This window comes from Geotrypetes seraphini, chromosome 1 (genome assembly GCF_902459505.1).
Source record: "Geotrypetes seraphini chromosome 1, aGeoSer1.1, whole genome shotgun sequence".
NCBI classification, from domain to species: domain Eukaryota; kingdom Metazoa; phylum Chordata; class Amphibia; order Gymnophiona; family Dermophiidae; genus Geotrypetes; species Geotrypetes seraphini.
In genome coordinates this window covers 104,691,824-104,713,684 of record NC_047084.1, presented here as the reverse complement: position 1 = coordinate 104,713,684, position 21,861 = coordinate 104,691,824, and the positions used below count along the sequence as shown (strand labels likewise).

The 21,861-nt window shown below is 41.5% G+C and overlaps 1 protein-coding gene across 4 annotated transcripts in view; it reads left to right on the top strand.

Moving 5' to 3' along the window:
• Positions 1 to 21,861, top strand: part of KIAA1328 (KIAA1328 ortholog) — a 381,040-nt gene that overhangs the window by 143,148 nt on the left and 216,031 nt on the right. For all 4 annotated transcript variants that reach the window (XM_033935328.1, XM_033935330.1, XM_033935329.1 and 1 more), the window contains one exon: positions 20,952 to 21,076. In XM_033935328.1, the coding sequence (XP_033791219.1) occupies positions 20,952 to 21,076 (125 nt within the window). The remainder of the gene's footprint in view (positions 1 to 20,951; positions 21,077 to 21,861) is intronic.

The following is a 21,861-nucleotide window of genomic DNA, read 5'->3' as shown; positions in this document are numbered from 1 at the left end:
TCTTACGGCTCATCCCCTGGTGTCCCGGTTCATGAGAGGCCTCTTCAATGTCAAACCACCTCTAAAGCCTCCTCCAGTCGTCTGGGACCTGAATGTGGTTTTGTCAGCCCTCATGAAACCTCCGTTTGAGCCTCTTGCCACTACTTCACTCAAATTTCTGACATGGAAGGTGCTTTTCCTCATTGCCATCACCTCTGCCAGGAGGATTAGTGAGCTGCATGCACTGGTTGCCGACCCACCTTTCACTGTTTTTCACCATGACAAGGTGGTTCTGCGCACCCATCCTAAGTTCCTTCCCAAAGTGGTCTCGGACTTTCACCTCAACCAGTCCATTGTTTTGCCTGTCTTTTTTCCCAAACCCCACTCTCATCCTGGGGAACAGGTGCTTCATATGCTGGACTGTAAGCGTGCCCTTGCTTACTATCTTGATCGCACCAGGGCTCACCGCTCATCCCCTCAGCTCTTTCTATCTTTCGACCCTAACCGTTTAGGTCGCCCTGTCTCTAAACGGACACTTTCTAACTGGCTTGCTGCCTGCATTGCCTTCTGTTATGCTTGGGCCGGTCTCTCACTGGAAGGTGCTGTCATGGCCCACAGAGTCAGAGCTATGGCTGCTTCCGTGGCTTTCCTCCGTTCCACGCCCATCGAGTAAATCTGCAAGGCTGCCACTTGGTCCTCAGTTCACACGTTCACTACTCACTACTGTCTGGATGCCTTCTCCAGACGGGATGGACTCTTCGGCCAATCTGTGTTACAAAATTTATTTTCCTAATGGCCAACCATCCCTCCTCCCCCTCTGTTAGCTTGGAGGTCACCCATACGTTAAGAATATACTGCCTGCTTGTCCTGGGATAAAGCACAGTTACTTACCGTAACAGGTGTTATCCAGGGACAGCAGGCAGATATTCTTAGGACCCGCCCTCCTCCCCGGGTTGGCTTCTTAGCTGGCTTATCTTAACTGGGGACCACGCTCTCCTCCGTCGAGCGGGAAGGCACCCGCGCATGCGCGGTGCGGTCAACTAGAACTTTCTAGTTAAAAGTGTCCGTACCGGAGCTCCGTCGGTGACGTCACCCATACGTTAAGAATATCTGCCTGCTGTCCCTGGATAACACCTGTTACGATAAGTAACTGTGCTTTCTGGCCACTTGTCCACCCCTTCCTTATTTCAGTCAATCTCTGATTCCATTTTTGTAGCCAACACTAGATAACCCTTAACTGCTCAAAGACTTTCAGCACAGTTTGATGGTCACCAGGTCCTACAACTACAGCTGTAAACCTTTTTTCTTATTTTACTAGCATGAACGTATTACACTGCAACACTCCCAGCTCAAGTAGTCCCTGATGGGTTAGTTATCCAAAACTGAATCCTCATTATTGCAGCTTACAGTTGTGTGGCTAAGTGGCCTCCTGTGTAAATGTATACAAATTGGCTAATTCTTAGGCTTTTAGATTGTCCTAACTGAAATACAGTTCAGAAGGTTCATGCATCAATTTGATGGTCTCTGTTAAACAGCTAATGCACTTCCTTTGTTTTGAAAACAAACTATGGAGGCCCATATAAAAAGCTTAGCATTCCCTAATAGACATTAGCATGCACTAAATGCCATGTGGCCCATAGATATAAAATAAGATGCGTGGCAATTAGCACACGCTTAGCTTCTAGTTAAAGGGCCCCTGTATTTGGTATGCATGCAAAATATCCCTAATTATGACTGCATATAGGTACTGATGGATGTAGTTTTTCTTTTTTTTTCACCTCAGTATTTTTGATGGTGGTCTTTAAATTCTTTGGATATTTGGACTTGGGTTAGTACAAAAAACCATTGAAGCATTTTCAGCACCCCAGCCCTCATGTCCAGCCTCTACCACATTGCATAAGCTGCAAAGGTAGCAGACTGACTAATAATACTGTTGAATTTCTCTGGCCTTTCATTGGCAATAAAACTTTACTAGCTTCATATATAGTAGTTTCATCTAATGGGCAGGTAATGAGATGTTGTGGCCCAAAGCTGCCACAACATACTACACCCTCAGAACTTTACCACCTTCAACAGAAAATCCAGACATGCAGACTGGAAATTGTGCCTTTATTAGGTGTGTTGTGGCTAATTTTACAGTTTTCATTATTTGCATTTTCTGTATCATTTAGAAGTACCACTAGAGGGAGCAAGAGATTAAGTTTTCTTTTTAGACAATGCCCAATATGAGATTTCATTTTGTAGCTGCACATATGGTACAATATTATCATTTTATGGTTACAATTATGAGCAGTTCTAGAAAATGACAGCTAAATTATGCAATGTTGCTTTTATTTGTTTCACTTTTGCACTCTAACATTGTGTGGAAATGTTCAAAAATATAATTAGCCAGAGCATTTTTTGAAAATTGGAGGCAGAGACTGACTTGGCTTTCTCTTTCATGGTACACTGAAGATTCAGGTTACTTTAACAGTTTATTTACACAGTGCAGCTGGGACTTCAGTGCTTGACTAAAATATGGCATTAATAGAGAACACACTAAACATTGCCTCATTCAGCTTTGCATATAGTTTCCATGGTGATCACACTTGTTTTGGGAAGTTCTGGAGCTTCTGATGTTAAAGAAAATGCTGTTTTTACCATGGTTCGATAAGTTCAAAGTATATACTTTCACTGAAAACACTGTGTGCTTAGTTTGAAGAATCAGTTCTCAACTTTGCACAATGTTGTCATTGTGCCATTGTGTCAATAGGATGAGAGAGAGAGATGGATATTAAATCTGGAAATCTCTAAGAAATCCAGTCATCAAATTCTGGTAACAAATATTCAGATAACAGGGCTGTGATAATGCTGGTGGCTACAATTTATTTTCTCTTTTATGGAGAGAAACTAACCTGAGTGTGCTCACATTGGTAAGAACTACCAGGTAAAACAATTTGCTGTGTTCTATTCCACGGTTGTGTGAAAAATGTCGAACTGTTGTGCCTGATGCTGTATATCTACTAACCCCCTCTTCTACGAAACCACGCTAGTGTTTTTTTAGCGCAAAGAGCCACGCTGAATGGCCCGTGCTGCTCCCGACGCTCATAGAGTTTCGTAGAAGAGGGGGCAAGTTTAATGTATGCAGTAGCCTTCATCTGACCTAGGTATCTGCAAGGAGAGAAATTGTCTATCCCTAAATCTATTTGCACGGATCTTCAATACTCATGGCAAATATGCATGCGAGTGATTATTTACAAATCCATCTTATGTACATTGATTAAGACCATCTTGCAAACTTGAGCCAATCAGAGTTCATGGAGATCAGATGCTACCTACCCGTTAGGATACTCATGCAGTTTTAATGGCGCAGCACTTTAATAGCATGTATGCAAATGGAGTTAATATCCAGTGGCACCATTTGGTGTCTAAAATGGGTATAACAGGGTGGGCAACTTCATTCTTCGAGGACCGCAACCCAGTTGGGTTCTCAGGATTTCCCCAATGAATATGCATGATATTTCCTTAGCAATCCCCCAAAAGAATATGCGACGATTACAACTAATGCAAAACACTGCGGTCAGACTAATCTTCGGTCTAAAGAAGTTCGATCACGTGACGCCATACTTCAAACAGCTACACTGGCTGCCGATGGAAGCTCGTGTAAAGTTTAAGTTCGCCTGCCTCTATTTTAAAGTTTTTTACGGTCTAACCCCTAAATACATCACTGACCTATTCTCCTTCTCAGCCAACAAACACAAGAGAAGCTCCCACTCGCACTTCGTTTCTCCCCCGGTTAGAGGATGCAAACTAAAAAAACACCATGAGCATCTTCTCTCACATCAGGCTGCCCTATGGGGTAAAGACCTAGAACAACTCCTATTGCCCACCACTTATGAGGTATTCAGGAAATGCCTCAAAACTCACCTATTCCTGAAATACCTAGACAGCTGACCCACTTCCCTCCTTCCCCTCTCTTGCCCTTTCTCCCCATTGTTCCCACATCCCTTAAGTTAACTCAACTTGTACGTCAACTCAACTTGTACCCCACTAATCTTCTGTAAACCGCATAGAACTTAACGGTATTGCGGTATATAAACTGTTATTATTATTATTTATTTGCATACAGTAGAAGCAGTGCATGCAGACAGATCTCATATTCATTGGGGAAATCCTGAGAACCCAACTGGGTTACAGCCCTTGAGGACCAAAGTTGTCCATCTTTGGTATAAGAGTTTTCAAACTGGAGAGGACAGAAGGGATTATTGCTTTTACCCTAGTACATGTCTTAAACCCACTAGAACACTTATTCATTTGTGGTTTTGTTAACGTTGCAATCTGCACTCATTCTCAACATTTGTTGTGTTCCTTTCTCTCCAAATCTCTTTCTTGTACAATCCCACTCCTGAACAATTGGGTAGTCAATCCCATCTCACGAGATCTCTTGTAGGAAGCTTCATTTGCATATTTTTGATTCTCCCTTCTTACCTCAAGACTGCCCTCTGACTTCCAGTTGCCTCCTTCAAGTGAGACAGTAGGAAATACAGATGGTAATTTTTCAGCATGGACCGATCTGTTAGACCCCTGAGAAAGCCTACAATACGGCGAAACGGGTCCCGCAGGGCACTAAGCATATTCGATATTCTCACAACGAGAAAGTTAAGTGGTTTTATAATCTTAATAGCTTAGAAGCACTTTAATGTTTTGTACTAATTCAACTTAAACACAATGAGCTCGATGAAAGAGACCCCCGACCTGCAGTAGCTGTTGGAACAATCGTTCATGATTTGACAGCGCAGGAGTCTGAGAGCTCGATGATAGCAATAGTATTGTTGGGGTCACAGATATTTTGTGGAAGTCCTTTTCTGGCTAATTGCGTACCACTGAACCACCAGGTCATACGACAGGCTTGGTTGAGGTCTGCAGGACATCGGGAGAGGGGAGGGACAGGGTACAGGGCAGGGAGGTGGAACAGGGTGCAGAGCTTGGCAAGGAGGGAGGGGGTCAGGGTGGAGAGCCTGGCAGGAAGGGAGGTGGGAAAGGGTGCAGAGCCAGGAAGGGGCAACAGGATGGAGAGCCTGGCAGGGGATGAAAGGGGCTGGGTGCAGAGCCTGGGAGGGAGTGAGGAGGGCTGTGTGCAGAGCCTGGCAGGGCACATGAATATTAACCCTTCCCTGGCTTATATTTGAGTCAACCGTTTTTCCTCCTTTTGGGGGGAAAGGGTACTTCGACTTATATTTGGATCATCTTATATTTGAGTATATACAATAGTCTTTTCTGCGCATGTTCATTTTTTTCTGTAACATCAATATTTTCACAGATTTCTGTTTTTCTGCGGGAGATCACAGTCTTTACTGTTTCCAGGGGATTTATCTGCTTTGCAGTGCACCTACCTGGACAGCCTATATTCACAGCATTGCTCGCCCCAGGTTTGTCCACTAGTGGATTGGAGTGCAAGCAGCATGGTTCCTTGGTGGTGTGTCTAATAATAATAATAGTTTATATACCGCAGGCCCGTGAAGTTCTATGCGGTTTACAATGATTAGAAAGATGCTACAAATTGAGTGGAACTTACGTAGTTGAAGATTATTGGCTAACAGTTTAAGAGAGATTGTGCAGATCCGCTACCTAGGTACTTCAAGAACAGGTATGTCTTTAAGTATTTCCTAAATTCACCATAGTTATTTGCGTTTATAATTAGTTTTTCCAGGTCTTTGCCCCATAATGCCGCCTGATAAGAGAGAAGATGTTGATGGTGTCTTTTAAATTTACAACCTCTAACCAGTGGGGAGATGAACTTCAGGTGTGTACTTCTCTTATGTCTATTGGTTGAGAAGTAGAAGAGGTCAGTTATATATTTAGGGGCTAAACTGGATAGTTCCTTAAAGCAAAAACATCCCAGCTTGAACTTCGCACGTGCCTCCATCGGCAACCAGTGTAGGAGTCAGTAGGAAGGGGTTATGTGATCAGACTTCTTCAACCCAAGGATCAACCTGACTGCTGCATTCTGCACCAGTTGCAGTCTCTGCATGTTCTTCGGGGAGATTGCCAGATGGGCGATGTTACAATAATCAAGATGGCTTAGTATTAGGGATTGTACCAGAATTCTCAATGATGAAGCGTCAAAGTATGCTCTAATGGACCTAAGCTAGCAGAGAGTTAAAAAAACCCTTTCTGACTAGGGAGCTCACTTGGTCTTTCATGGTTAGGCCTTGGTCCAGTATTATCCCCAGAACCTTCATTGTAGGTTGAATAGAGTAGCTGAGTTTGTTGATGCATAGTGATGTTGTGGTGACAAGTGGGTGTGGCGATGCTACAAAGAATTTAGTTTTTTCTAGATTAAACTTCAGTCTGAATTCTGTTGTCCATTGTTCCATCAAGTTTAGTACTTCTGTTGCCATGGGGGTAGCTTCAGAGAGAGAAGTGGCGAACGGGATAATGATTGTAAAGTCATCTGTGTAACTGAATAATTTTATAACTTGCTGGGCCAGCTGTACGCCTAGTGATGACATGTAAACATTGAAGAGCAGTGGGGATAATGGTGACCCCTGTGGAACGCCAGATGGGTTTCTCCAGGTATTAGAGAGGTTGAAATTGTCTAGGATCAGGGCCAACTGAATTACTCTATCCCATCACATTTGCAGTGTTTCTGGGTGAAGTGGAAGTCTCCAGCTGAGGCATTGGTCTGGAGAGGCAGTCAGAAGACCGGCAATCCAGGTTCCAAGGCTTCTTGAGGCAGATGATCTCCCTGTAAGCTGTTTCAGCTTCCATCTTGCAGCTCCTAGCACACAGCATCTCCTTCTCCTCCTAGAAGAAGATCTCCTCCTGAAGGAGATTCCTTTACTAGATATATTAGACAGTTGGGAAAGGCTCTCCCTGTCAAACTAGAAGCTGACAATGAGCCTAGAGCAGAGCTCCTGGATGCCTTCGACTTCGTTGAGTCTCCTTTAAGGGAATTAAATCTGCTGGGAAGCTCAGTCGATCTTTTGTTTTCAAGTTTGTAGAGATCTGGAATGAACTTCCTGACTCCATTAGGCTTTTAGGCCAGCTGCAATTATTTCATAAATTCCTGAAAACTTTGTTGTTCTCGCAATTTTTAAATGGTTTAACTACAGCCTCAATGAAATGATATTATAGTTATTTTTCTTATGTACTTTAGTTTTTAATTAATTCTTCCTTTTCCTATGTACTCTAGTCTTAATTATATGTGAACCGAGTTGAGCTCCACTGGGAGATGACCCGGTATATAAACCTAAAATTAGATTAGATTAGAATCTTAAGTTGTCTTTACATGGTCTCCTTAAAGAGGTGCTGTTTAAAAATTGGAAGACTCCTCTTTCTATCACTATAGCTTCTAGAAAGATTGATTCACTCTACAGAATATTATCCTGTCCTGGCTTTGATAAGCCACAATGCCAACATCAATCATTGCTTGTGGAATCAACCCTTAAAAAAAAATCCTCCAGCTCCAGGGTTTATGCTTTTGAGCCACCAGGTTGAGAGGGTCGCACTATGGATAAATTTGGTCATCGTCTACCAAAACTCTATATTAGCTAATAGAGTTCTTAATTACAACTTCTACATGTCATTCTACCTTAAAACATCTAGCAATGAAGTTGTCTGATTTTGAACAACATATTCCCTCAGACCTTCAGACAGATTTTCAGCAGATTACTCACAGTATCCTTCAAACCAGAAAATTATATGGCCAGAACAGCATTTGAGCTAACTTCAAGATCATCTGCCATGTCTGTGCAGCGTATTTCCTCCCCTTTCACCCATCCCCTTGCACAGCATCTTTCCATCCCTCCTTCCCATCCCGCGCAGCAGAACCCCGTTGACCCTCCCTCCGCAAGGCCGACATACCTTCATTCCAAACAGCAACGGCGGAAGCACTAAACAGGCTGCTTCGTGGCCTTCCCCGCCGGGGCCTTCCCTGTGCCGCATCGTCATCAGTGGGGCAAGAGTGCTGGGCTTAGTCTCCTCTGATCCCTCTAGGGCAATGTGTCTCAAACTTTCTTGAGCTGGGACACACTAAAGGTAGTGGCCATGGCTTGAGGCATCCAGAAATGTGCGGATGTCGCTGTGATGACATCACATGTATGTGTGACATCATCACGTTGACGTCCATGCATGTGCAGAGGCTCTTCAGATGGGCCCTGAGACACCAGTAGGGGGTGCCAGCAGGGAAGAGGGCCAGAGAGAAGGAGAGGCACTGGTGCCAGCTGATTGCCTACAGCAGTGTTTCTCAACTTCTTCAAGCTAAGTACCCCCTAAATCTAACAAATATCAACTGAGTACCCCAACCAAAGATCTCTCTAGGCCCACCCAAGCTCTGCCCCAGATCCCATCTCCTTTATTAATTGTAATGCAATTTTTCCATTCATTTTTCATATACACACAATATACACAGCAGATCGGAGAAGGTTATCATGCCACTATACCAGTGTGTTTAATTAGTGCCTCACCTGGAGTACTGCGTTCAGCACTGGTCACCGTACATGAAGAAGGACACGGTACTACTCTAAAGGGTCCAGAGAAGAGCGACTAAGAAGGTTAAGGGGCTGGAGGAGTTGCCGTACAGTGAAAGATTAGAGAAACTGGACCTTTTCTCCCTTAAACAGAGGAGATTGAGAGGGGACATGATTGAAACATTCAAGGTACTGAAGGGAATAGGCTTTGTAGATAAGGACAGGTTGTTCACCCTCTCCAAGGTAGGGAGAACGAGAGGGCACTCTCTAAAATTGAAAGGGGATAGATTCCGTACGAACATAAGGAAGTTCTTCACCCAGAGAGTGGTAGAAAATTGGAACGCTCTTCCGGAGTCTGCCATAGGGGAAAACACCCTCCAGGGATTCAAGACCAAGTTAGACAAGTTCTTGCTGAACCAGAACGTACGCAAGTAGGGCTAGTCTCAGTTTGGGCGCTGGTCTTTGACCAGAGGGCCGCCGCGTGAGCGGACTGCTGGGCACGATGGACCACTAGTCTGACCCAGCAGCGGCAATTCTTATGTTCTTATACAGATATAAATTCTCAAAAATGACACATTTCAATCACTATATTGAAAATAAAATTATTTTACCTACCGCTGATCCTCTGCAGGCTGCTGTAATTAGCTTTAAAGGTGAGAACGGGAGGCCAGGGAGGAAGCCGGAGGATGCTAGAGAGAAGGGGGAAACATGTAGGCCTTCGGCAAATTGGGCAGTGCTAGCGATGTACCGCATAGGAAAGTCGCATTGGAGATCGATGCTTAAGTCTTGGTGACTTGGATCGATGTTGAGAAGCATGACTTGAGGAGGAGGAACGATGTCAAGGCTGCCTCGAGGATTTGACATCTTCCAATGAAGCAGAGCGATGCTTAGATTGGTCGATGCAGACTGGTGTCGATGCAGGATTAAATTTGGCCATCATATTACCAAACTCCCTGCGAATGATATCCTCGAGCATATCTTTCAAATCAGGCACCGATACAGACGGTGTAGATGGTATCACCGTTGCTGTGGTGCGCTCCGGTGAGGATGACTTCAATGATGATGTACTTCGGGATTTAGAGGCAAGCCACCTAAGTGGTCTCTGAACGGCTGGCACGACTACACTCGATGCCTGTATGGCCTGAGACTACAACTGGGAAGCTGGTGGCTTCTTAGCTAGCTTACCCTGAGTTGGTAACATCGATGTAGACATCGATACATTGGGTGATGACGATGTCTTCGATGTTAATGCCTTCGATGTTGAAGCCTTCCCCGAGGATGATGACTTGGTCGAGACAGGCTTCATCGATATCGAAGTTGAGGCCGATGGTTTATCAAGAGTATGACCATGCTCCCGAAGATTTTTTCCTGTTGAACTCGACAGTTCATCAGAGATCGTTTCTGTAACGTGGCGCAACACACACAAGACCCAGGACAGTGGTCTGGATTCAGACACTGTATACACCAGTTATGTGGGTCTGTGATCAAAATTGCACGCTGACACCGGCTACACTTTTTGAATCCGGTTATCGGATGGGGTGGGGGGGAACGGCCTCAGTCAAATCGAAGCATGAAGGCTGAGGCCGCGGAGCAGGACCCGCCGTCAAAACGAAAACAAAGAAAATATATATATATTTTTTAGTTTTATAGAAAAGAAAGACACGAAGCACACACTTAACAAAAAAAAGACGAGCCGCGGCTGAAAGGCACTAATTAAACAAGCTGAGCTTCAAAGTAGGGACTTCTCAGCTCCACAGAAAAACTAGAACTGAGGAGATGCTGAGGAGACGCGTGCCCTACGTTGGGCGGAAAGGCACTCGCGCATGTGCGGTGCGGCAGTCTTGAATTTTCTAAAGTTCTTCTTGAAGCAAGATTGCTTGTGAGGCTGTCCGCATCGGGGCTCCTTGGATGACGTCACCCATTTGTGATAATATGCTGCCAGCTTGTCTTGGGATGTAACACTGCCGTATGTAACACCGCTGTATGTAACTCACAGCAAATGTAACTTCATTGCAAATGTAACTTTGTTGTAAAAATAACTTCACTGTAAATGTAGCATCGCTGAAAATGTAACTTCGCTGTAAACGTACAGTCTCTTCATCTGTTAACCGCATAGAACTTCCATGGTAATGCAGTATACAAGAATAAAGTTATTATTATTATTTATTAAATTCAACTAGTGGAGGAGAGTCATAAAGACTTGTCCAAGTCACTCCTTAATCTTTTTTTCCCTTTTATGGTGCTCAGGCTAGGTTGTTTGTCTAAGGAAAGATTAGGTTCTTACCTTGGAAATCTTCTTTCTAGTAGAAAGGCATACAAGTCTTGATCTAGTGAGTTATTCTTCTCTGTTCGTGAGTTTGTATAGAAGGCGTCATCTATATTTTTCAGCTCCGCCTCCTGCATCACTGGGCTGGGCACTTTCTCCTTAGTTTCTACCAAAGCAGTTGACAACCACTGTAAGAGGAAAAATACCCAAAATGTGTACAGGGACTTCCCTGAGAAAGCCAATTCTGTTCTGCTCAGCAATAATTACAAGTAGACAAATTAATGTTAATAGGCACATAACCTAAAACAAGGTGGAATAAAACAAGCTACCTACCTGTCTGTTATTGAGAAAGACATGGGGGAAGCCACAACTTGCCCTGAATCGGTAGCATGGAATATTGCTACTCCTTGGGTTTTGGTCAGGTATCAGTGACCTGGATTGGTCACCATGAGAACTGGCTACTGGTCTTGATGGACCATTGGTCTGACCCAGTAAAGCTATTGTTATGTTCTTATCTGAGTGCAATGAGCACTAACACTTATGCAGTTCTCTTATGCAGTTCTCAAAGGCTCTTCCTTACTTCTTTGCAAGAGAGAATTAAGTGATTACTCTTCAGACCTGTCTGACAGGAGAAAATCAAATATCTGGTAATACATACATATCCAAGACAGTAAGCAAGCTAAATGAAATCTGACAGGGCGGGCCTTCAAGACTCGTATGCTTTTCTACTAGAAAGAAGATTATCAAGAACCTTATTTTACAACATAAGAATTGCCATACTGGGACAGACAGTCTATCAAGCCCAGTTTCCTGTTTTCAACAGTGGCCAACTCAGGTTTTAAGTACCTGTAATGTAATGTAATTTAATTTAATGTAATGTAATGTAATGTAATTTATGTCTTGTATACCGCTACATCCGTTAGGTTCTAAGCGGTTTTAAGAAAATATACATTTAAATTGAAAGTAAGAAGTAAGAAAGGTGCTTAATAAAATTCCCTTACTGTCCCGAAGGCTCACAATCTAACTAAAGCACCTGAAAGTTGATAAAGAAGTGAAAAAATAAAGAAGAAGATTAATGTTAAACATTTTAACTAGATCCTGGCTAGATCCCAAGTAGTAAAACAGATTTTATGTTGTTTATCCTAGGAATAAGCAGTGGATTTCCCAAAGCCATCTCAATAATTGCCTATGGACTTCTCTTTTAGAAAATTATCCAATATTTTTTAAAACCCCGCTAAGCTAACTGTTTTCACCACATTCTCCAGCAGCGAATTTCAGTTTAATTATATGTTGTGTGAAGAAATATTTTTTCCAATTTGTTTTAAATCTACTATTTAGCCCTAATAATTTTGGAAAAAGTGAACAAGTGTTTCACATCTACCCTTTCCACTCCACTCAGTATTTTATAGACCTCTGTCATATCACCACTGAGCCATCTCTTCTCCAAGCTGAAGAGCCCTAGCCCTTCCTCTTAGGGAAGTTATCCTAAACCTTTTATCATTTTCATTGCCCTTCTCTATACCTTTTCTAATTCAGCAATATCTTTTTTGAGATACAGCGACCAGAACTGCACACAGTATTCAAGTTGCGGCCACACCATAGAATGATACAAGGGCATTATAACATGTTCATCTTTGTTTTCTATTCCTTTCCTGATAATTCCTAATATTCTATTTGCTTTCTTAGCTGACACCACTGCACATTGAGCTGAAGTTTCAACGTATTCTCAACAATGACACCTAGATTCTTTTCTTGGGCAGTGACTCCCAACATAAAACCTTGCCTCATGTAGCTATTGTTCAGATTCCTCTTTCCCACATGCATCACCCTGCATTTGCTCACATTAAACGTCATCTGCCATTTTGATGCCTGGTCTTCCAGTCTCACAAGGTCCTCTTACGATTTAACAACTTTGTGTCATCAGCAAATTTAATTATCTCACTAGTTATTCCTATTTCTAGATCAGTGATAAATATGTTAAAAAGCAGCAGTCTCAGCAAAGACCCTTGAGGAACCCCACTATTTAAGCAGTGAAACAAATAGTGAAAAAAGCAGTAGTAGGTTGGTGCACACGGTGGAAAGGAGGAAAAGTCTCAGAACTCCATTAGAGATGAACCCTTCTCTAACTAGAGAGGGCAAATCACGTCTTCGGCATAAAAACTTCCTTCCACACCAAAGTACAGATCTTAACCATATACTGTTAACCACTATGTTTATAGTGTTCAACCAGTTCAAAACTACTGTTAGTGTATGATGAACAGCCAGAAGCATAATTAGTGTGAAATGAGCTTATCTTTTCTTTGTAGCGTGTTCAAGCTCCAAGCTCAAGATATGTCCAGGCAATGGTTTCCGCCCCAAAACAATGATGGCCAAAGGGTTTCGCCTTACGGAAAAAGGAGGGTGAAATTGTTGCCCATGCAGAAAAGAAGGTACCATGTAAAGTGAGAAACCAGTCTCCATAAATCTGAGGACAAGCTCTCTGCACGACAGAACCTTGAATACCGAGGCCATTCTCACTGAAGCAAAAAGCTACCAACCTCCCTTCCCCCATCTTAATTGTAATATCCATCAGAAACACCTCTTGTAAGAGCTCATACAGAGCCTTTCTGAGGGCCTGCAAAACAATGTTAAATATTCCACGTCGAGAACTGCTTTCGCACAGGAGGACACAGATATTGCCTTCAAAAGTCGGGGTACCTCAGGATGGGAAGCCAAAGAAACATTCTCCACTAGAGGCCTACCCCTGCACTTTGATGGAACCAACCACCAGGCCCTTCTTGAGCCTGTACTGAAGAAATGCTAGGACTACGGACATCAGAACCTTAAAAGGCTTCACATTCTGCTTAGCACACCAGTGCCAAAACATTTTCCAAGCCTTAGTATAGGTTGTGATAGTCACCGGTTTCTTAGATCTTAGGGGGGTAACTATGGCTACTTCCGAGTAGCCCTTCTGCGCTAAGGCCGCATGCTCAAAAGTCATGCCATAAGCCTAAAGCATTCTGGATCTCCCAGGGCAATTGTACTCTGTGAGAGAAAAGTTGGATGAAGTCTCCCTCTGTAGCTGAACCCGATCTGTATACCTATCGAGGAAATCTGCAAAGCTGCCACTTGGTCCTCAGTTCATACATTCATTTCACATTACTGTATGGATTCTTTTTCCAGACGGGATGGCCATTTTGACCAAACAGTATTACAAAATTCATTCTCCGAAATGTCAACACTCCCTCCATCTCATTCTGGTTAGCTTGGAGGTCACCTATATGTGAGAATATGCTGCCTGCTTGTCCTGGAATAAAGCACAGTTACTTACCATAACAGGTGTTATCCAGGGACAGAAGGCAGATAGTATGGACAGGAGCAGAATTTACAACTTTGAAAATAGCCAAGTTTTCAGATGTTTTCGAAATGGTTGGAAAGAGCCCAGATCGCACAGTTGAATAGGAAAATTATTCCACAGCTCAGTAATTTTGAAATGTAGAGACTTTCCTAGTTTGCCAATATAGATAGGTAACGCCTTTCAATGTAGGAAAGGACAATTTAAATTTTTGAGTAGATCTGGTAATGTCAGATCTTACAGAATTCCAAGATAGGGGAATTAAAAAACTGAAACTTTCCTTTCCCTCTCTAAAAGGCGTTTCACTTATAGGAAAACTAGGTTCTTCCCTCCCTTTCAGAATCACTCAGCTCTGGAACAACCTTACCTCCCCTCTTAGGAATCTGAGCTCCCTCCAACTCTTCCGTAAACATCTGAAAACCTGGTTATTCTCAAAAATGTAACTCCTCCTCCCTCTCTGGTTATTCTAGTCCTCTAAATTTTCTCTTCATTTTGCCTCTTCCCTCCACTGGAGTTCCTTTCTACCCTAATTCTTGTTAACCGTGTCGAGCTTTACGAATGTAGAAATGATGCGGTATACAAACCTAAGGTTTAGATTAGATTAGATTAGGAAGAATGCCATGCAAGATCTTAAATGCTAAGCAGACACATTTAAAATAAATCCTGGAAATTATTGGAAGCCAATGAAGTTTATGCAGGAGCGGAGAGAAGTGATCAAATTTACTTTTTGCAAAGCTTTTCTTGGTCAAGCTTAAATAGACTGAATTACAATAATCCAGCCTCGAAAGGATGATTGATTGAACAAGGACAGCAAAGTGTTGTTGATGGAAACAGGATCTCACTTTCGTCAACATATGGAGACTGAAAAAACATTTTATTTACCAGAGAATTAAGATGGTCATTGAATGAGTGTTGAATCTATAATGACACCCAGAACTTTACTTGAGAATTCAATCTGCAGTGAGGATCCTGAAAGCAACAGAATGGACGAAGGTAGCTGCTCTAATTTTGGGCCAAAGGAACTTTGTTTTGGACTCGTTCAGTTTCATTTGTACAGTAAGGGCCCAAGACTGAAGTTTCGTTATACACTCTATTATATTCTCAATGAGGTTAGTGAGATGTCGTCTGCATACGTAAATAGTGTTTCGCAGGAAAAGTTTTAAAGTAGTCATATAGATGTTGAAAAAAATAGGTGATAAAGGTGATCCCTGCGGGACTCCGCATAAAGGCTTCCAAGAGGATGACATGGTGCTATTCATATTAACAATATATGAGTGAGATCGTAAGAATTTTGAAAACTATTTATTATTTCTAAAGAGCTGAAAGGCGTATGCAGTGCTGTACATTTTAACATACAATCAATACCTATCGAGTTTGTTCAATCGATTTGTAAACTAAGATTCTATACTGCACTGCTTATTCAACCAGTAACCCTAAGAACTATATAGCTTTCCAATTCATTCATTATGTAATATTGTATTGTTGACTTTGATTGTAACCTCTTTGCTGATTGTCCAGCGCTTCTTGCTGTAAACCGCCTCAAACTTCCATGGCTTTGGCGGCATATAAGAATAAAATTATTATTATTATTATCTCAGAAAGTTGGTAAATCAAAATATCATGGTGAATAGATAGAGGAATAAAATCAGGGTCTACACTAAGAATGTCAAACTCAAAGGCTGACACGGGCCAAATAAAGAAGGTTTAAGTGTATGTGGGCCGCAAACAAAGACATAATTTTTCATAGAAATTTAGGTTTATTTAGAAAAGTACAGTATAAAAAAAAGAACAAGAGCAACAATAAAATTAATGTTTTCTTCCTGACACTTGGCATCTCTTCTTTGTTACTATTTTGCCTATTTCGGGGAAAATCTTGTCCACAGTGATTACTTTTAAAACTGACCCAAGGTGAATGTTGGTAATTCTGGATCTGATAGGAGACTTATTTCCTTTCATAAGTGTAAATAACTGCTCACACCGATAAGTACTTCCAAACATGGAAATAATTTCATATGCATATTTCAAACCTGACTGGCAAATATTTGTAGAATTCAAGAAAGCCAATTTCAATGTATTTTGTCTTCAAATTTGAATCGCACTGGATCTCAATTACTTCCATTTGCATATGATTAGTTACTGATTTATTGAGAAAATTAAAGAAAACAAAGAAAACTTGTCTTCCAAATATTTAAAATCTGCAAATCTTGTTTCAAACACGGTTCTAAGGCTTAAAATTGTTTCTGTATATTTTTGATATGATGCAATTTCATCTAAACTTGATTTGTTTATATTGCATGTCGGAAAGTGCATTAAATCTTCATTTTTCAACTGCTTTTCCCAAAAAACTAGCTTATATTGGAATGCTTTAACTTGATCACATATGTTCATAATGATCTGATCTTTTCCTTGCAGTTTTAAATTTAAATCGTTTAAATGTTTTGTTATATCAACCATGAAGGATAAGTCTTGTAACCATACTGGATCAGAAAACAACCTTGTGTCTTGATTTTTAGTTATTAAAAACTGACATATTTCTTCTTTCAAGTCCCAGAATTGTTTAAGGATCTTAGAGCAGGATAGCCAACGTACCTTGATAAAGTATGACAAACCAGAATATTTGCTTTCTAATTCACTTAAGAAAGCAGAGAATTGTCGCTGATTTAAGCCTTGAGATCTTATGAAATCGATAATTTTTTGGACAAATGCCAACACATTTTCCATGTTTATTACCTTTGTGCATAATACTTCTTGATGTATAATGCAATGTGTATGATGAATCTTGGATCCGTCACAAGTTTCACTTTGGTTTTTTTTTTTTTTGCAGTAATGCCACAAAACCATTGCTTTTAACAGCCATTGAAGGAGCTCTATCTGTAGCTTCAGAAGTTAGTTTTGACAGAGGTAAATGGTATTTTTGCAGAAGTTCATAAACAGAATTAAATATATCTCATCCCATTGTAGTGCCATGCATCGGTACTAGTTCCAATAATTCCTCAAAAAATGTTGAAATTCGTGTCGCGAACACAAAGAAATACAGCTAATTGAGCTACGCCCCAATGTCCATACTCTCGTCCAGGCAATGGAAAGAGCTTCAAAAATAGATGATTTTGCTTTGATCTGATCACTTAAATTGCCAGCCAAATCAGTAATTCTTTCTGCAACTGTATTTTGAGACAGAGATTGTTTGAAAAACCTTCACACTTCTAGGACAAACAATTTGTGCAGCTTTAATTAAACATTCCTTGATCAAATCACCTTTAGTAAAAGGTTTCGAGTGTTTAGCTATGAACTCCGACAAGGCGTGTCTTGCATGCACCACTGCTTCACTTCTTGTGATACTTTAGTAAACATGAACTGTTGTTTTTTCAATCCCAACTTGAGCTTTTTCAACTTTTCTTGTCTCATTAATCCTTTGTAATTGTCATATTTTGATTTATGCTGTTCATAGTGCCGTTTAATGTTACATAACTAATAGCATTATTGCATATCAAGCAAATTATTTTATCTTTACTTCACAGCAAAAATACTCCAATTCCCACTTTTCTTGGAAATTTTGATGTTCATCAGCAATTTTTCATTTAGTTTTAACACCACTTGGTTTTGATAAAGACATACTGAATACAAAGAGCTGAAATGAGTAATCGTTAACAAAAAAAACCAAACATTTAAATAAAAATCAGTATCTTTTCTTAAATATTAACTTACCAGACACAGAATAATTGTACAAATTAATAAGGGGCTCATAATAAAAAAAAAAAGTCTAAAAAGTGGCCTAAATGGGTACTTGGACGATCAAAAAGCCTGATCGTCCAAGTACCCATAATCAAAGCTGGTTTTAGACGTATCTAAAACCAGCTTAGGCCTTTCCCCTGCCTCTAAACGCACAGAGAGAAAAGAGGCGTTTTTAGAGGCGGGGAAAGGGCGGGGGGTGGGCGGGAGGCGGGCCGACCTAGACCTAGGCGTACAACAGGTATAACCAAAGATTTTGACAGGTTGCCTAGAGTGCACTTATACGTTTTGACTTAGACCAAGTCAAAACGGGTATAAGTGCCAAAAAAGGGTCTGCTGAGCTGATCGCTGCAGCTCAGCGGCCCCAGCAACCTGCCTATCGCTGCAGGAGAGATGGCTCATCTCTCCTGCCGCGATGATGATCACCCACCCCCCTCCGAATCGCGGCACTTTGGGGTGAGCATCAGGGCAGTGCCTAAGCCTACTGGGCCTATTCCGGTTGGCCCAGGTGTCTCAGGCCCCGCCTGTGGGCGGGATTAAGTCGCCTGGGCCAATCAGGCCCTAAGGCCAGCCGTTGAACGGATGGCTGGCCTGTCGGATGGACGGGCTTGGCAACCATCCGTCCGACCAACGATTTAAAGGTTGGGGGGGTCGTGGGGTTGGGGGTTCGTATTTTAGTGGGGGTAGGGGGTGTCACCGGGCCAGGAGGGTTTGGGCTCCCTCTTGGCCCCATCGGAATTGACGGGGGGGGGAGGAGGTTGGGGATCGCCGGGCCAGGAGGGTTTGGGCTCCCTCCTGGCCCCGATTGTGTCGGGTGGGTGGGGGGTTGCGGTGCTGCTGGGCCAGGAGGGCTTGGGCTCCCTTCTGGCCCCATTGGAATCGGCCGGTGGGGGATGAGGGTGCCGCCGGGCATGAGGGCTTGGGCTCCCTCCTGCCCGGATCATTGTAGGGGGGATTCTGTAACTGGTGTTGTTTTTGACAAACACCGGTTACAGAATCCAGCTTTTAGGCGAAGGACTGGCTCCTTCGCCTAAAAGCTCTTGTTTTGGGCGTGTAGGAGTTATGCTTTTTTTAGGTTGATTATATGGTGTTAATGTAGACGTAGTGGTGGTCTGGGCGTTTAAACAGCTGAACGTAGAGGCAGGCCATTATAAAAAAAAAACCTCCTTTTGGACGTTTTTTTTGATAATGAATATTTTCCCTGCTTGTACTTTCAACGTTTAAGGCCTTAGGCCAAAAGGTGACTTAGATATTTTTTTTTATTATGCCCTTCTAAGTGTAACGTAAATAAACCTACATTTTTATTGTAATCCAAAGGTGAAATATTTCCTGTTAGGCGCACCAAGCAAGTCAATACAAGACTAATGGCGTGGTAGGCATTATTATCGTCTGATTCACTGCTAGTATTAGAGAGAGGAAATGGTGCATTATGACTAGAGGCATCTGCATCGTAGTACTTAAGAATAAACAACTGGTTATCCTCGTATGTTGTATCGTTGTTTTCGACTGGCTGAGATAGACTGTTCGGCGCTGATGGATTGTGGGAGAAATTTTGCAACTCTAGTTATGACTTCTTGGATTGCATTGGCTGGGCCAAAAAGATGTTTATTGTGGGCCACGAGTTTGACATGCTTTGCCTACACTCTTCACACTGCTATTCACTAATCACTACTTTGCACAATTGATCAACCTCACCAGGGGTATGCTAATGTGTAAGCAAAGAACAAAAAACAAAAGAAATACTGCAGACTAATATGTACAAGATGCAAGCTATATTTATTGTACCAAATATTAATGCAGTTACTGATATCACCTTATTACAAACCAAAGGACCCGTATGCTAATGTGTATCCTTATACAGTATTAGAGTTGAAGAAAAAATGTGGTTGCATATATGTGAGCAAAGAAGTTAAGTAAAGAAAAAAAGTCACTGCATGTCCATCTTTCTTGGTACAGGTGCACGATCCTTTATCCAAAATCCTTGGGACTAGACATATTTCAGTTTTTGGAATTTTTCAGTATTTGGAATAAATGTTGGCACTGTCATCTTGAGGCTGGGACATTAGATCATCTTTTATTCTATTGTCCATATATATTATTATTTTGGAAATCAATTTGGCCTCAAATAAATAGGATGATGGACAATCCAGTAGCCTTGACTTATGATACTATTTTATTTGGTACAACAATGAGAGCAAAGAGTCAAATTTCGTCACATAATAATAAACTTTTATTCATATTAACTGGAGTAGCAATTCAAGAAATAACATGTAACTGGAAAAATTATGACAGATTAAGTTATAACTTTTGGTGGAATTCGGTATGCCATATATATATATAAAATGGAGCGCACAGTAGCAACACAGAAAGGTTATTTTGGTAAATTTCTGAAGATTTGGAGACCCTTAGCAGATTTTTGTAATGATTAATAACATTTTCCCATAATAAGAGATTTGTTAAGTGGGGATGTGGGTGGGTATTATTTTATTTACCTCACAATATATATGAATTAATTAATGCATTTTGAAGTATTAGGTTAGAGTTTCTGAAATAGGAAGGGAGGGCTTGGGGGGGCTTTTTTATTTTATTTATATTTGTCATACATATTAAATGATTTACATATTATCTAAAACATAAAAATATGAATATAAATATGATATATTGTACTTAAAGTATTCATGAAGGAAAATCAAGTGTGTGTTTATAAGATTATATGTATTTTTCTGATACACTTGTTGTAATATGAAAAAATGAATAAAGAAATGAAAAAAAAAGAAAAAGTCCTCTCTGTTATTTTCCAGACCTTCAACCTTTTCTGCTTCTCACTGCCACCCTGGGATCTACAACTCTCCTCTTTTTCCAGACGCTTTCCAGACCTCTGATCTGAGTTGCGTAGAAATCAAGAGAAATGCGTGCACCTCCATTGGTTTCAGCATAGGTCACATTGGGGAAATTAACTTCTTCCAGTTCACATCAAATTTTGGTGTTCAGAATTTCAGCTAAAAGATTTTGCACTTGTACTGCATTGCAAATCTGATCTAGTGTCTTTTGGATTTAAGATTTAATTACATGCCTTTCCAAATCTGAATTCAGTTTTCTTGATTAGTAATATGATACCTGACCTGCATAAAGAAATGAGAAGCTGCTATTTGATTCTAAGGCGCTCTTGTTTTCCTTAACTTAATATTTGCACCTCTGCAGCAACAATATAGAGAGTGCCAGGAACTGCTGAGCCTGTATCAAAGGTACTTGTCTGAGCAACAGGAGGAACTGAAGCCGTCTGAACCTGCAGTTAACATACTTAGTTCCAAGCAGCAGGTGAGCTTGTTTTCCTCTTACTCACCCTTAATATGACCCTTTGAAGCAGTATTTTTACCTGTTACATCATAATATTCTTGCAATTTACACAAATTTCCTGCTAGACTTAACTTTCTCATATCTCTTGTGTGTTTGGGAAAGCTGAAGCAACTGTTCTTTAAAGGAACTTGAGTTCAAGTTCCATGGTTTTAGTGCAGCTTGGGAAGTTTCTTTATGGTCCAATGAAGGACATAGAGAGAGTAGAGAATGACAGATTCTTCAAACTTTCGAATAATAAAAGAACAAGAGGGCATTCGGAAAAATTGAAAGGAGACAGATTCAAAACGAATGCTAGGAAGTTCTTCTTTACCCAACGTGTGGTGGACACCTGGAATGTAATAGGGCAGAGTACGGTACTGGGGTTTAAGAAAGGATTGGACAAGTTCCTGCTGGAAAAGGGGATAGAGGGGTACAGATAGAGGATTACTGCACAGGTCCTGGACCTGTTGGGCCACCGCGTGAGCGGGCTGCTGGGCACGAAGGACCTCAGGTATGACCCAGCGGAGGCATTGCTTATGTTCGTATGTTCTTATGTTATCGTTTTAAAGTGTTTGAGGCTTGTGCAGATGAGGACGGAGCTTAGGCATTGGTGGAATGAGGCATTATGACATCACAGTCTGAGCTCTAGAATGTTGCCAAAAGGGGACAGATTCAAAACGAATGCTAGGAAGTTCTTCTTTACCCAACGTGTGGTGGACACCTGGAATGCGCTTCCAGAGAGCGTAATAGGGCAGAGTACGGTACTG